Source organism: Leptosomus discolor, chromosome 14 (genome assembly GCF_034619465.1).
Source record: "Leptosomus discolor isolate bLepDis1 chromosome 14, bLepDis1.hap2, whole genome shotgun sequence".
Classification (NCBI taxonomy): Eukaryota; Metazoa; Chordata; class Aves; order Leptosomiformes; family Leptosomidae; genus Leptosomus; species Leptosomus discolor.
Window position 1 is genome coordinate 4,828,460 of NC_141404.1, and position 15,456 is coordinate 4,843,915.

A 15,456-nucleotide genomic window follows, 5' to 3' on the forward strand; every position below is an offset into this window, starting at 1 on the left:
CTCAACTGTTCAGATGAGTTGCCACCAAGCTCCTTCTAAGCAGCCCCCATGGGCAGGAACAGGCAGTCACTGTAATCAATGCCAGTTTGGTTTCAACAACCTGCCTTGAAGCCACCACCACCCCGTGCCACCATTGTCCCACATCCCTCCAGAGAGGACAGGGACAATTTGCAATAGTAACGGTGCCCACAAGTGCCCTGATGGGATGTTAGCAAGCTGCAGGATACCAATTTTCCTGGCTGATCTACACCCACCTGGGAGAAAATGCCAGATGCTGGAGTGGCATGGCCTTGCCTACTTCCAAATTCACCTTTCAAACTCTTGTGGTAAAAAGTCTGGCGATTCAGGACTGTTGCTAGGTCCAAGGGCTGGACTTCGATTCTTTAAATCCCTGACAACTTCCTTGCGAGTAAACAACTTGCTGCTAAACATGACAGACTCAGGAAAAGGATAGAAAAGAAGAAAACAAAAAGGGAGCTATACAAGAGGATGGAAAATAAACTAAAAATCCCCCCTCTTCTTTCTAAAGGCTGTAGCTTCAAGTGCACAAAGCAGACTGTAAACCTGCACAAGGTAATTCATGACCCTAATGCTTGAAAAACCTGGTTAGCCTTATTTGGAGACACTTTGCTGCTTCTCCCAGATATGAAGGTGAAGAATCAATAAAGGCACCTGTGGACACCAAAACTCACCAGTCTGTGTGATGTGTCTTTGTACTAAAAAATAAAATCAAACCAACCCAGCTACCGTGTACTTTTTTACAGACCAGTAAGCAGCACTGCAGAGTCTGGGTAAGAAAGGATGCTCAACTTCTATTGACAGGGCAGGATAACTTTGATGATCAAAAACTTCATCAATTAGTAGACTCTCTAGCTTGTCACTGCAATCTTAATTGAAAGATTCCTCTGGCTTGCTGGGTTGTGTCCTTTGACTTTTAAAAAATGATCAATTCAAATGGCACATGCAGTCCACGAGGGAGGATTAGAGCCACACCAAAAATAAACTGACCTTGCATCTGAATTCTTCCCACTTGCTTCACCCACTGCTGCCTACAGTGCTCTTTTGAGCCAACTCCTCTTCCAAAAGCCCAGGAGTTGGAATATTTAAAGAATGCAGCAGGTCCCATTTGAACAAGAAAGAAAAGCAGGTCAGTAATTCAGTATAAATACACCAGTAGTGAGCCTAGAGCTGTGACACATCCAAGCCTACGTTGATCAGCCAGTGTTCCTAATGTGGGGAGCAGCAATGAGAAGAGGAGAGAGGAGGTGTCTGCTTTTCACTTAAAAGTTTGTGCCTCTTCTGTTTTCCTACTTGACCTTGATGACTGGGGAAAACTAAAAAGAAAAAAAAAAAAGAGTAGAGAAAAAGAAAGAAAAAGGAGCCTGGGAGGTTTTATGTTTTCTCTTCAAATCATATCACGAAGTCACTCATTGCATCTAGGGAATTCACCTCCTTGTTTGGGAATGGGGGGACAGAAGGAGGGGAGAGAAAGAAAGAAGGAGGAGAAGGGCATGGGAGCTGCTTCCTGAAGCAGTGTTACAAAAAGCGGTTAAAAAACCCCTACTATTCACAAGTGGTTAAAATCATCACTTTTCAGAATTCCTTTTTTTTTTTTTTTTAAACAAAGGTTCAGCTAGTTCAGCTCCATGTTTTTAGAGTTGATTGTCTTCAGAAAAAAAAAATAACAACCCAGCCTCATCCGTGTTCCCATCCGTTTCTACCCTGATAGAGAAGTTACCCACAGTTCACCGCACCGGTCACGCACACACAGTCACTGCGACGGGTCCCCCAAGTGCCGCCGGCGGTTCGGCTGTATCCTCCAGCCCCGTCTCAGACGAAGGAGGAGAACCCTGTCACTGGAGTCCGGGAGCCGGGCGCGGGCTGTCCCGTCGGGGTGTACACCCCTCCTGAGCTCTGTGTCGTGATGACAGTCTGGAAATAGGGTTCTGTCTCGCTGGCGGCGCACTCCTCGTATCTATAGGATGCTGGATGCTTCACCCCTTTCTGCTGCCGCTTCCATGAGTTGTAGTACGTGGGGTCGCTCATGTAATGGTTCACAAAGGAGTGCTTTGGCAACTCATCTTCATAATCCGAGTCAGTGGCCTGGAGCATCAGGAAAAAAAAACCAAAAAACTAGCCATTAGCATCTATGATTTAGCCTGTTCCCCACTAAAAGGAATTAGAGGCAAGTTTAATATCATCAGCTGACAAAAGCTGTAATTTTAGGGTATGATGGTTTGTAGTCCAAGTGCAATACATGCTGGACTGTAGAAAAGCACTGTGCTCTCGTTTAGTCAGGCTTTGCTGCTAAAAGGAGAATCACCCAACGAATGTTGGCGACAAGAGACGCAGAGAAATCCCTTCTAATTCACTGCAGAATGCTGCAGCAGGAGCTCGGAGTTCCTATTTTGACAGAAGATGCAGGGAAGTGTAGAGACATCATAGAGAAGCCAACAGCTTTCACTGTCACAATCAACGAGACTGCAATTACAATCGCAATTGAGAGTATCTCTTCTGATGCAAGGACAGAAAGAACATCTTCCCTGCAAACACTGACGTTAGCCAGATGTGCTGTTGTTTGTGGTGGCCAGACCAGGCCACCTGCAGAGCACTCAGAGTTTGGCTTGCAAGCCTCATTAAGTATTGAAAATTAGTTATATCGCTGAAAGGGAATTAAGCAAAATCTCAGTTTTTTTCAGGCAAACAACTCTGTCTCTATGTTTTAGCTGATTATTGGAGGTACAACAAGGCGCGCAACCAGTGGCGACAGAAGAAAGAGAATGCAAAATCTGGAAAAGAAGAACTGCCGGGCAGGAGGGGTTGCTTTCTTGGGATGGCTCAGGCACAGCCCGGTGTTCAGAGCGGATCTTACCCCTGAAACATTTATGCACGGTGGCTGGATAGCTTCAAAGCTTCTATCAATATCGAGCAGGAGCTCTATTGAGATATACAAGCTTTGTGCATCTGCCCCTCCTCTGAAATACTGCTGCTGCGATACAGCTGGAGGAATCATAGAGGGCTCGTACATCTCGTGCATCTCCTCCGAGTACAGAGACCACGGCAAAGCCTTGGCCATGGTATCCAAGCGCACATTTTCCTTCTGTTCGCACTAACATTCACACATCCTATACAGATACAAACATTTACCCAGTCATTTCCGTATTTCATGCCTTCTCTCAAAATCTCTGGTTTGAGCATGCAAAAACTTTTATTTCCCCCCGATAATCTGCATAGCTGATCCTAAAGGCAATTAAATATCAAAGTAGTAGCTGCCTAAGATATACAAGAGAGAGACGAGTAAGTGCAGCTCATAACTGCTAGTTGCTGCAATTAGTTTCAAAAGGTTGGTATCGTTCTGATCTATGACACCACACAGCACACACACATCCTTCTTGATCCTGCCTGTCACACAACTATCCTCTCCTCCTCTAAAGCTCCTTTTTAATGGTCTCTGAAGAACAATCCTCAAATGCCTTCCGAACCATCGTTTGAAAAGGGCATCACATCCATCATCCCACTTCTTTGCTTAGATAGCTGCTTCGATACTATTTTGTGACGATTTCCCAGCATAGAGGGTGAGTGACACAGCTGAGAAATTTTTCCTAGAGTTTTCCAAAAGTCTGAGCAAAGCAGCTCTTTACAGCTTTGCAAAATTTCCCTTCCACTATTAGCCACGCTTTGACTCTTTCAGAATTATGTACTATTTGATTATTTTAAGTATGCAAAGCTTCAGGTACCTTGACACATAATTAATATTGCAACAAAACCCTACCAGCATTTAATAATTATTCCAGAAGGAATTCAGCAAGTCTATCTCCTAGAAAAACACTCCTTTGCACCAGCTGCCAGCCTTGGGAAGCCAACACCCGACTCCCTCCAAAGACCTTCCTGAACAGGTGGTTTTTGCAGCATGGCTGGAACATCCCCAGGTTTGGACACTTCACAGCCAGTGGGCGCAGAGAGCAGCTCCAGAGCCTTGGCACGGCTGCAGGGAACATCCTGCCAGCACTGCCCTGTCTATTTTTGTAAGGGGCTCCAACAAGAGTGCCTCTGATGACTGCAGATGTGGCAGCACAGCAGAGCATGGCAGCAGGCAGCAGTAGCTCAGGCAGGCTGGTATGCAGCTGCAGACGCAACCAACTTTACCTGCAGACCTCAATATCTGCAAGACTAGGTTTCCTCTGTTCTTATCAGGAACGAAGATGTTGCACTTGGCACCAGCCTACATCTCCAAACATTATGGTGCAGCTCCATAGTCTAACGTTAAGGTAAAAAGTGCCTGGGATGCTGGGAGGCGACGTGGGCATCCAGAAGAAAAGTCTCTACATCCTGAACGGAGGCAGGTGGTTATGCATTACTCACTAGAAGCAGCACTTGAAGATGTGAACTCCTCTACCTACCATGGATTCGCTCCCTCCATCAAAACCACAATACTACCACTGCCCTTGCCTTGTCTTCTGACTCCTTTCCCAATCCACCGTTACTCTTACTGACTCAGACACCCTCCAAAAACCAAGCCCCTGCTGAGAAGATGGATCACAGCTGAGCTGAGATGTCACAAGCATAAAGAAGAAAAAAAATCCTACAAAATTCTAGTGGCTCCTTATTTGTCTTCCTGGCGTCCCCACAGACATATAGAAACATAGAAACAACTAAAAGGCTGTAAGCTCCAAGAAGAAATGCTGGGAAGCAGCTGTATCCAGAAGACTGACACATGACTTGATAGCTATAATAACACTGATGCAGCCCCGTGATTTCTGTCCATCGCTAGCAGAAAAATACTCACCCACAAACCTAATATAATTTCTGTACCTAAGCCAAGTTCTTTCGAGATTGCCAGAAGTAAACATAATAAAGAGGAGAAATCCTGGGAACACTTTTAGATGGGCTGCTGCCATATGAAATACAGTGTCACTTGGACCTGCCATGAACAGAAAGAGGGAATTTAAAACAACACCACCTGCTGATAATCTGTCCACTAATTAGTCCATTATACCAACTGAAAGAGAACACTAATTTGGTGTAAAATAAGGCCAGCGCCTTTCAGAAGCAACTTTCATGAAACATGTATAGCTGCACTAACTTCAGCCTTTCAGCATCATTAGCACTGATGCTGGAAAGGATAACCTGCTTGTCAGTGTCGATACAACATCTTTTCTTTGTGTTTCCTTCAAAACAGGCAGCAACTATCTTCTAAGGTCTGCTCCGATCAAGGTACTAATAACCACCCTTACCAAGGAGTTCTTTAAATTGCCATCCCACATCCTTCTCTGCCCTGATGAAAATCAAGGAGGAGCAAGATAAACCTGTTTTGCATGACAATACAGACGGCTTATACTAGAGGATTACTTTTAGTGGGTTTTAAATTATTGACTAAATAGAAATGCTGCAGGGCTTTTTGCTTTGTTTTCAGTTTTCTCCCTTCCGTGTGACTGTGGCTTTGTTACCTTGGAAACCTCCATAGGCTGGGGTGTGATTGGGTGTGCAGTGACATTACAGACTGTCAACCAAAGGTACATGGATGCCTATGAAACAACAAATACAGAAAATGAGAGGCTATTTAAGTATTTTATTGATAGCATGAAATGCACAAGTGCTGTTCAGAGGTAAGTCAGCAACCAGAGCTGGCTGGCTTAGTCAATGGGAAATTTGAAAATGGTTCCAATTATCTTTTTTTTTTTTTTTTTTTTTTAAAGTGACAGCATAAGAAAAAACTTTATGAAATTATTTCTAAAAGTGTAGATAGCAGCAGTTTCTTTTGGTTGACCTGAAATGGACATGGTGTAAACCAGACACGGTAACCTAGTAGGCAAAGAGATTTCTCCAGACACGGACACCCTTGCTTATTTAATGTGCCCCTGCAGCTGGTTTCCACAGGATCCCCAACATGTCAAAATCATTGGAGAACTTTACTGGAAACAAGTTAAACCACATTCCCTATTAAGTGTTAAGTGGAAATTTAGAATATCTTCCTACAGAGCTGAGAAAGCAAAAGTCAGTTAGACTGCAGAGAGCAGCTGGGAAGACCAGAGCATCACCATCATTCAGCACTGACTGATAATGTGTGAAATCTGGGAGAATATTATCTCCTGAAAACTGTTTTTGGGAGATCACAAGGACACGTGAGAACAAACAAACACACACCGCCCTCCTCTCCCCTCCTGCTCTTCCATGGCTGGATGACATTGCAGAAGTATCATCAAATTTCTGTACCTGGTGAACACCAAATTTCTTCAGATTATCTGTCCAGAGCCTCATCCACTTGACTCATTATCTAATAGCCTATTATTAATAATTTAGAAATTACACTCTTAGCACTCTCTTGCTCCATACCTGCCGATTAAACTACTTTAACCTCATTAACAGTACTGGTTCTTGGCTTTCACGACATGGAGTAAGTTAACCACTTGATTTATGAATATTAAGAGTACTGCTTGGTCTGCTTGATTTTCTCTTTGTTTCTCTTTTGCTTTCCTCATCAGGAGGGAGCTCGAAGGAAGGCTCCCAGGCAGCTGTGTTACAAGAGCAGTCAGTCAGCCCGAGAGTTTCTCACAGACTTCTTCATGTTCAGTAAACCCCATGAGACTGGAGGCCAGTGAGCTTCCTACTTTTCCATATAAAATCTTGACACCTCAGGCAACAGGGGTAAGACTAAGCAGCAACAAGATGACATGTGGGTTGAAAGCAAAAGCACAGTTTTTGCCTGCCCTTACATGCATCATATTAAATGGAATTTGAGATCCACGCAAACGCGTGTTAGAGGAGAACAGCATTAGGACCCCCTTTGCTGAAGAGGGCCAAACCTGTGTAGAGGTCTTATATAAAAAGTTATCTTTAACTGTTCATATAACAGGAAACATTTCTGCCTGCTAAGAGAGATGGAAATTCTGAAATTCTTGGAAAACAGAGCTTGTCTGCTAAGGTCTCCTTTGAGAAAAGAACCAAAAAGAACCAAAACCACAAACAGGAAGACCTAATATGTACGGGAATACTTGAAAAGAGAGTGGTCAAACATCTATACCCACCTATCACCTCCTGCTTGTACCAGCCAACATAAACAGCATTTTCAGGCTGATCAAAAGGCAGCATCTCCTATTGCTACCTCTACTGGGAGCATATTAACATTTCATGCCTAAAAGCACTCCCCACCACAAAAAAAAAACAAGCATCAAAGACACAGAAGGGCTGCATATCTAAGCCCCAAGGAAAAAGAGGCGGCACATTTTGTTCACATACTCACATGCACACACACAGATTCACGAAAACACTAGAATCTCAATTGAGACCTTCAGGCTCGACTGCAATACACAGTAAATAAATAATATTAATAATAGCCTGAGAAAAAGAAACAAAAATCCCTTTCTTCTATGTTGTACAAATACTGCATATGGAAGGCAGTAATGACACCCTGCAAGTAGACTGCTGCGCATTACCGGGAAATACCACATGGGGCATTGAAATTAATGTCAAAAGGTGCCAGTGCTAAATTCATGATCATGCTCAGCAAACTGTTTTAATGACAGGTTTAATGCTGGGTTGTTACAGTGACATGACCAAAGCACTATGGGTTTAATCTGGAGGGTAACGCTTGTGCATTGCCTAGACAGCAGCTTGAGCTACACGGAGGAAAGCTGCCTGCACGACGGGTCGGCCACAGGGCAGCACAAAGCAGCAGGCTGTCCGTGGTAATTAACAGGAGGTGAGAGCTAGGTAGCCAGGAAAAGCAGCTGTAGCTGCAGGTGCAGAAAAGCTACAGATGAAAACTGTCATCTTCTTTCACTGCTTGCTGCTCGTGATTTATTCTTGCTAGAAGGGTCAGGTTTGGAGTGGTTTGGCCCACTGCTCGCTTCTTGCGCTGTCAGTTCAGATTCGTCAGCTTCTCAGCTGACAACACATGATTTTAGAGACAGATTTACCTTTCTGGATAACCCTTAAAGTCTGTCTGTTCACCCCTGGCCACCGTTGGACTTTTTACAGACCACAAGGACTTCCTTTCTTCTTAAAGGGGATATAAGATACAAGATGGAGCATTGCCAGATGGATAATGCTGGCATACACCCACCTTCCTTGGAGAACAGGGTCTAAAGGCTGGAGGTTCCTCTTGAGTTAGACTAAGGCTGCAGGCTGGAGTGTTCAGAAACCTTAATGCTGGGCTCTCACAGCCATGGCCGTGTATCCCCTGGCAGGTTACTCATCCCCCACTTACTCCCTCTGTAACAGAGGCAGCAGTTACCACCACTCAAGACCACTCTTCTGAATGTTGGTGTCTGCTGTAGCTGTCTAAAAAAGGCGCTGTGAAAACTTCAAACCACGTCCCATACTTCATCCTCATCCAGATGGTAGCTGCAGCCAGCTGGTGATTTTGCAGCATATACACATTTTCCCAAAAGTGCTCCAAGTTTGCAGCCCACAGGCAGAGGGGAATGTGCAGCCCCTTCCAGAGAGGTCAGCGCACACTGGCTGAGTGATTACACTTGTCTTTCTACTTAACGCTGGAAAACTGTGAATATCTGCCAAGGCCAGGTCTGGAATCTGCCCTGGCTGGGTCCTGCTTGTCATTCTTTCCTTTGAGATTTTAATTTTAAGATGTGATGCAAACAAGCTGGAGAACTGGACATTTTAAAGTCCTTGAGACAGACAAACAGTGATAACACAGTATAGTGCAGGTATGGGACTGGGACTTCAAAGACTTGCCAGGATTCAGCAGGGAAATGAATGTCTGCAGTGAGTGGGGAACATATGGCAAGGCGAAGGGAAACCCTTACCTCAGACTCTGACACTTCTAAGGGCTTCTCGTTCAGGCCCAAGCCCTCGGTCAGCACAGCCCCGTTGTACTTGTTGCAGATATCCTCATCAGAGTAGTGCAGCCCCCCTGGACTTGGGCGAGGAGGAGACCTAGGAAATGTAAAGAATGAGTGTATGAGATGTTGTAATTTCTCTGAAATGTCACCATTAAATCATGTTTAGAAGCCAGAATCACAGCCTGGGGCAGTGACTTGGGCATTAAAGTCCTCCCTAGATCCTCCAGACAACACCGTCTCCCCTTTGCCTATTTGACAGCTGCTTGAAGCTAGATAAAAAGCCATTTCCAAGAGCGCTGTGTTCCCCGATTCTTACCTGGTTCCGTTCTTCTTTGAGAAGGTGCTCTTGATGTTCAGGTGTCTGCTGTTGAGCTCCAGAGCAGTGAAGCCTCCATTATCCAGGGTGACTGACTCTTCCACATTGGAGATTGTTTTACCTGGAGCGAGGCAATGAAAAATTCAGCTGAAACAAAGGCACTTCTCCCCCAAATACAACTACAGGAGCTAACTTTTCCTTTTTTGTGTTTTATGACATCATTAATTATTTGAAAATCTCTTTACCTTTTTTACTGGCAAATGAGAACAATCACAGCGAAGGAGTGGAGCTTATCAGGAGTGGGAATGAACAGAAGGAGCCAAAAAAGGGGAAAGGAGGAACCATGGATGGATGCATTTCATTCAGAGGTAAGTGTCTAAAATAGCACAGATGAACTGTGCTCCAAAAGTGCTTAGTCTTGTCTGTTGACTATAAATAGAAACCGGGTGACTAATTCAGGTGGCCACTGAAGACGTCCTACATCAGATGCTGTGAATCCCATTCACGCTGACTGAAGCAAAGCAAGAGAAAGTAAAACTAGGAAAGGCTGAAAAAAAGAGGAAAAGGAGGATGGAAAAGAAAAAAAAGGCTGGCAAGAAAGCAAGAGAAGTGGATAGCAAATGGGAAAAAGATGTCAGAGCTGTAATGAGGATAAGATACAGATGTGAGAAGTCACTGGACAAGGTAAGGCAGGGAAAAGGACAGGAGATTGTCAGAAGAGGGAAAATACAGCAAAGTGTATTATTGCTAGTGATTAAATATAGCAAGAGCTTATTCTCTCCCATGCTCGTTCTTTGTAATCCCAAAGGTGTGAGCTCAGCTCGTGTCCCGGGCAGAAGGACTGGTTGCATATTGCCACTTTGCAGCAGACAGGTACTTTATCCTCAGCTTCAATTTCAGTACTACATTAAGACTCTGTGTGAACACTGATATCTGACAGTACAGGTCAGACCTGTCTTTTCATGTCTGCCCCCAAACACAGAGCAAAACTAAGAAAATGAGAGATGTCCTATGAGCTACGCATACAAATATGCAGCAGTATTAACTTGGTAAAAATGCCACGGTATTCATACATCTTATATCTCTTGGGACTGAAATCTGATTTTCTAACACTTGTTAGAAGTGAATTATAAAGAAAGAAAAGATCTTCACTTTGGGACTGTATGACTAAATACTGCCTGGAAGAATCCTTCATTACATTAATCCCTAAGAACAGGTAATGCATAGACCCATCCACCTGATCCTATGCATTAATGTGCCTTTTTTGGCACCTCCTGGCATCAGAGCAATTTCTTGCTGGAGGTGGAGGAGGCTATCAGAGAAATACACATGTGAACAACACTTCCAGGACTTTATCATGTAAGGAGAAGAAAAGGTAAAAACAATATTCAGAGCTGAAGAACTAGGTGTTTTGAAAGGGGATTATTTTAACATTCATAGTTATAGAGCAGGCAGCTCCTTTTCCTTTCAGAAAGGACATTGGTAAAAATTGTAACTAAAGGAAAATTCAAAGCTTGATGCTCAGTATGTGCTAAATTCTAACAGGTCTGGATTACCAAGACACCTCCTAGCTGCTTGGCCTCCAGCCCAGCAACTGCAGCTTGGCTTAGGGAATGAATGTGAGATGCAGAGCACTCTATTTAATATAAAGAAGTAGCGGTATGGCCCTCATACATACAGATCTAGAATATTGCATTGGGCACAGCCGTGGAAAAGCAGAATCTTTCTCCTTCTTCCCATCTGTCAGGGAATGATGACAAAGCTAAACGAAGTCTCAGCTCATTCCTTTTTTGTGGTCTTCTGCCAAGCATTTGACCCAGACTCCTTGGCTTTTGCTACAGTCCCTGGGACTTCCATATGCTGTCCTGCCCAAGCCCATGGCTGGTTAGCATCCAAAACCTGATAAGATCAGGCAGTCTTTGCCCAGTATGGATACGGGCAAAAGCCATTTCTACCAAACCAGACAGCAAAAAGATCTGAGTCTTCTGCCAAACAGAATACCTATAAAGAGAGTCCACGCTGATGAAACCAGGGATTGAAAGGGAAGACATTTCTAACTCCCACAGCTCTGGAGAGTGTGTGCACAGCACGGAGCTGATGTCTTACCTGTGCTGCAGTTCTTGTACTTCTTGCTCTGGCCATGCAGGACCAATGCAAACACCACCAGGAGGATGAGGATCAGACTTGAGAGAGCCATCACCAGCAGAAACCACCACTCCTCATAGAAAGGGGCTTCTGTTTGTGCTGAAATACAGAAAAACAAATAATTCCTCTTCATGCTCCTTCAAAATTTTTTCTTCCCCACACTGAACAATGGATCTATAATCATATTCAGAAGAGAGAGGTGTTCAAAGGAGGTAGCATAGTCCGCTCTGCAGGTGGACTTTCAAGGGGCTTGCAGACACTTCTAAGATGGCAAAGAGGAGCATATCACAGCTCCAAGATCTCTGCAAGCATCTTTAACACTCTCAGAGCAGCGCTCCAGGATCCCTTAGCTAAGAAGAAGTTATCATCCAGTGAAGAGAAGGAGGTTTCTTCCCAGAGCTCCACACATCTACATTTCTGGACCACTGCTGCATCCTTAGTACTCTCTGGGTCAAAGGAGCCACTAATATATCTGTCACAACCCACGATTATTCCACTTTTTAAGAGGCTTGCCTTACCAAAATGCTGCTCAGTGGCTCTTTGAAAACTACAGGTAGTGCCATGGAACAAAGTACATTTGGTTCAGTGTCTTTCAGTACCTCCATTAACTCCAGCTTCCAACATTCATTGCTAACCTATACCATTTCTCCATGAGCTTAGCCAAGTTTGATGTGCAGTACATGGGTATCAATTCAGTTGCCTAGATTTTATGCGATCTCCAGTCATTTCACCCCATTTGACCTCAATTGGAGACGCAAAAATGATACTAACTTCCCCTTTCTGGAGTTATCTTGCCAGTCTTGGTTTAAAGTAATAAGTATTGCTATTTTCTTGCGGTGATATTCTCTTTGTTATCATCCCTCAGCTTTGTGAAAAATGCTGCCTCTGGAGCACGAGCCAGCAGCTGTCTGTAACTTCCCTGTAGTCTATCAGGTAGAAGAACACCTGGTAGGAATGGGCGATGCCAGGAGACCAACTTCAGCCCTTCACTATCACTGAACCCAGGCACTCTCTTTTCGCGACTGTCCTGAGCCCTGGATCTAAACACAAGTCTGCTGTAAGCCTGATGATATGAGCTCAAATTTGTTCCAGATCACTGGGTATTCTGCAGCAGTGAAAAGCAGACACAACCTTTCTTTGCTAGGAGGCCAGACCAGGCCAATAAAGTCCTAAAGGCAAACTGCATAAGCCATGCTGGGCTGAGCAGATTCAGTGCAATTTATACCTCCCTGTGCTAGCTGAAGTGGCCGGCCTAAAATGCTTTATACTTTTATGACTGTGAATCTCAACGGAAACCTCTTACTTTCATGCAGCAATTTGAGATGAACACTGAAGCATCAAAAGGAGGTGAATTAAATAGTTCTGTTCAAGTGGAGAACTCACAAACAAGCAGTTTATTTATAAAAAGCATCACAAGGAGATGCATGCCCAGCTTCAGAGGAATAAGATCTTCCAGGAAAGGAAAGACTGACATGATTACTGACCCTTTACATTGTGTTATAGCCTCTGTGAAACCACAGATAGGAAAAACACTGACTCTTGGTGTTTGAAGTGGGTTGTCTATGCCCTTGTCCTGAAGGAGAAAAGCGAGGGTAGCACTCACACTGAAATCCATAGACAGCTCTCACGGGCTAAGTGGTTAATTGTGTAAGGACAAACGCAGCCGCAATGGCGATAGCGGCATTTACTACTTGCCTGCTGGGTAACAGTTGAATGGTGTTTATGCTTTTCACTGGAGGAGCAAAGAGATAAAAGCCACTCCAGATACTGGAGCATTGCCAGGTTCTCAGGACTCTCCACAATTTTGAATCACAAAGCCGCTTTATCAGGTTCTTTTATTCCTCTTGTCTGTCTTTGCTGACACAGCAAGGATGAAACCTATTGCTCAAAAGCAACCTGGAGTACAGCTGTCTGCAAGGTCAGAGGAGACCTGAGCAGAGCTTTCACGAGGGCAAGCTCTCCCACTTCACAACAGGCCATTGAACTCGAGCTGCCCAGTCCTGGCAAGACGAGTGGAATTTGCTTTTTGAGGTATTGAAGTTCCTTCAGAAAACCAGAGTGCCAGGCTACTCAAAGGGGTTTTGGAAGCATGTTTAGGCCATAAGCCTGTTCACTGGGATCAAGCATGAGAGAGCAGGGAGGGTGGCAAGAGCCCAGGAGCAACAAGTGGTTCTGATGAAGGGGGACTGGAAATATCACACTGTACTGGAACTGCCAGTGCTGAGGATATCAGGAAAAATTTTGTGAAGCTACACTTCTATATTTTTGAGAGCTAAATACAAAATAACACAGAAAATGTTTATCAGAGAACCCTGTGGGAAAAAAAAAAAAAAAAAAAAAAAAAAAAAGAAGGAAGCAGAGCAAACAAAACAACAGATTAGGAAAGGAGAGAAAGCAAACACATTGTAGACTGTGTAAATTAGTCTTAGGGCAAGAGATCTTATATATAAACACTCATGAAATTCCTGAGAAGGTTCTTTGTCAAACTTAAAAATGGCGCACACATTTTTCCTCTTGAGAGTAAAGCACACTGTAAGAACAAGCCTTGATTCACCACTATGTTACCCTGTTTTTGTCCTAAAGCAAGTGAAAATAAGCTGCCTTGATTATTTGTTGCAACCAGAGAATCTGGGTTGTTGTTTTTTTTTTTTCCTCTGCTCCCATCCCCATTGGAAATTCCATTGGAAAAGATATTAAAAAAAAATCCATGATTACCTGATACTGCCACAGACGGAACACTTGGTTCTCCATAGCCAAATTCATTGACAGCCACCACCCGAAATTCATAGGTCACACCCTGTTTGAGTTTGTCCAGGCCGACTGTGTAGGAGGTAGCACTGCGAGGGATGTCCTTCACAAACATATCCCACAGTCCTTCATCTAGCAAAGCAGCAAGGAGAGAAATGGCATGAACTGTGCGACTTGACACTTCCTTCTGCTCATTGAAAAAATCTGTCATTAATTGTGTGTTTCAACCACAGGCGGCGGACATGCTTACCTGAAGGCGGCTCAGTGATACACACAAATGTCAGAACGCCCTGCAAGACCCCATCTGTAAAGGCATTTAGTCATGATGGGGTCTGATAATAGCCCAGATGGAAGAGGTCTCCTCTAAAACCTGCAGCAGCCCCCACAGTGACCTGAGCTGGCCAGAGCAGCTGCCAGCCATCTGGGTCCCTCCTGACCAGGTGAGGTCACCGCACCCGCACGCCCGTTATTCCACAGAGCAAGTAAACCCAAAGCGACCCGCTACGCTAATGAGTCCTGACCGCACAGGGTCTGCCTGCTTTCCACACTGCAAAGCTGACCTCCAGGCTCCCGTGAGATTTGGGTCTTAGTGGGGAGTACCGTGGCCTTGCATGAACTGGTGCCCGGTGGTCTGGCGTCACTGGAGTGCCGCCTGCTTCGCAACATCCATAGTGATGTGTCCTTCGCACGTGCTGGCCTGCAGCGCGGCACAGCCCGCAGAGCGAGACAGCCGGCGCTGCACTTCGGTGCCATGCATTTTTAAGCAGGAACGAGTTTTTGTTTATATTATGAACCTCTCAAAGCTGCTAGAAACACAATGCCATTCCGATGAGAGTGCTTCAGTAAGGTGATCTCGGCTTCAACAGCCATACTGACATTGATCCTGATGCGCAATCGTGACCAGTCACCGTTCTGGTCCCTGATCCATACCCGTAATCTTATATTCTCCTGATTACAATGGAAAGAACTTTCAACAAGATGGATGCTGTTACCAGTAAGAAGAAACCCAACTATAATTAAAAATGTCAGTCAATAATTTTGAATGCAGGAATCAAACATTAATCTAACCGAACTGCATTTCAGTAACAATTGGTGCCCAGCACTTCCACTGACAAAATGGAGTTACTGTCTATGCATGGGGCCAAATTCTCAGCTAGCCTGAGCCAGCACAGCTCTTATAGATCTGACCTCACAGGCATCCCATTGGGCTTTTACTTTCAGTTATCAAAGCTGTTTGAGCGCTGTCTATTTTTCTCTGCATGTCCCACAGCAATGGGAATATGATGATAACCTCTGCATAGATGTGACTCCAGCGCAGGAGCTGCCTGCTTTGAAAGAAAGTCCTCCGCGCTGTGAGATTTGAACATCAGCGTGACTTCTGTAGCTTGAGGTGTTATCAAGGTAACAATAAAGCAGGAGCCAGCAGCACTACCCTCAGTGACTTGT

The 15,456-nt window shown here is 44.5% G+C and overlaps 1 protein-coding gene across 3 annotated transcripts in view; it reads right to left on the reverse strand.

The window, feature by feature from the left end:
* Nucleotides 1-1,830: 1,830 nt before the first annotated feature.
* Nucleotides 1,831-15,456, reverse strand: part of SDK1 (sidekick cell adhesion molecule 1) — a 409,863-nt gene continuing 396,237 nt past the window's right edge. For 2 of the 3 annotated variants that reach the window (XM_086472872.1, XM_086472871.1), the window contains 5 exons: nt 13,978-14,142; nt 11,224-11,361; nt 9,118-9,238; nt 8,766-8,895; nt 1,831-2,103 (listed from right to left, as the gene is read on the reverse strand). In XM_086472872.1, coding sequence (XP_086328998.1) covers nt 1,831-2,103; nt 8,766-8,895; nt 9,118-9,238; nt 11,224-11,361; nt 13,978-14,142 — 827 coding nt within the window. Of the gene's footprint in view, nt 2,104-8,249; nt 8,251-8,321; nt 8,435-8,765; nt 8,896-9,117; nt 9,239-11,223; nt 11,362-13,977; nt 14,143-15,456 lie in introns of all 3 variants that reach the window. The other variant, XM_086472870.1, reaches the window with a different exon arrangement.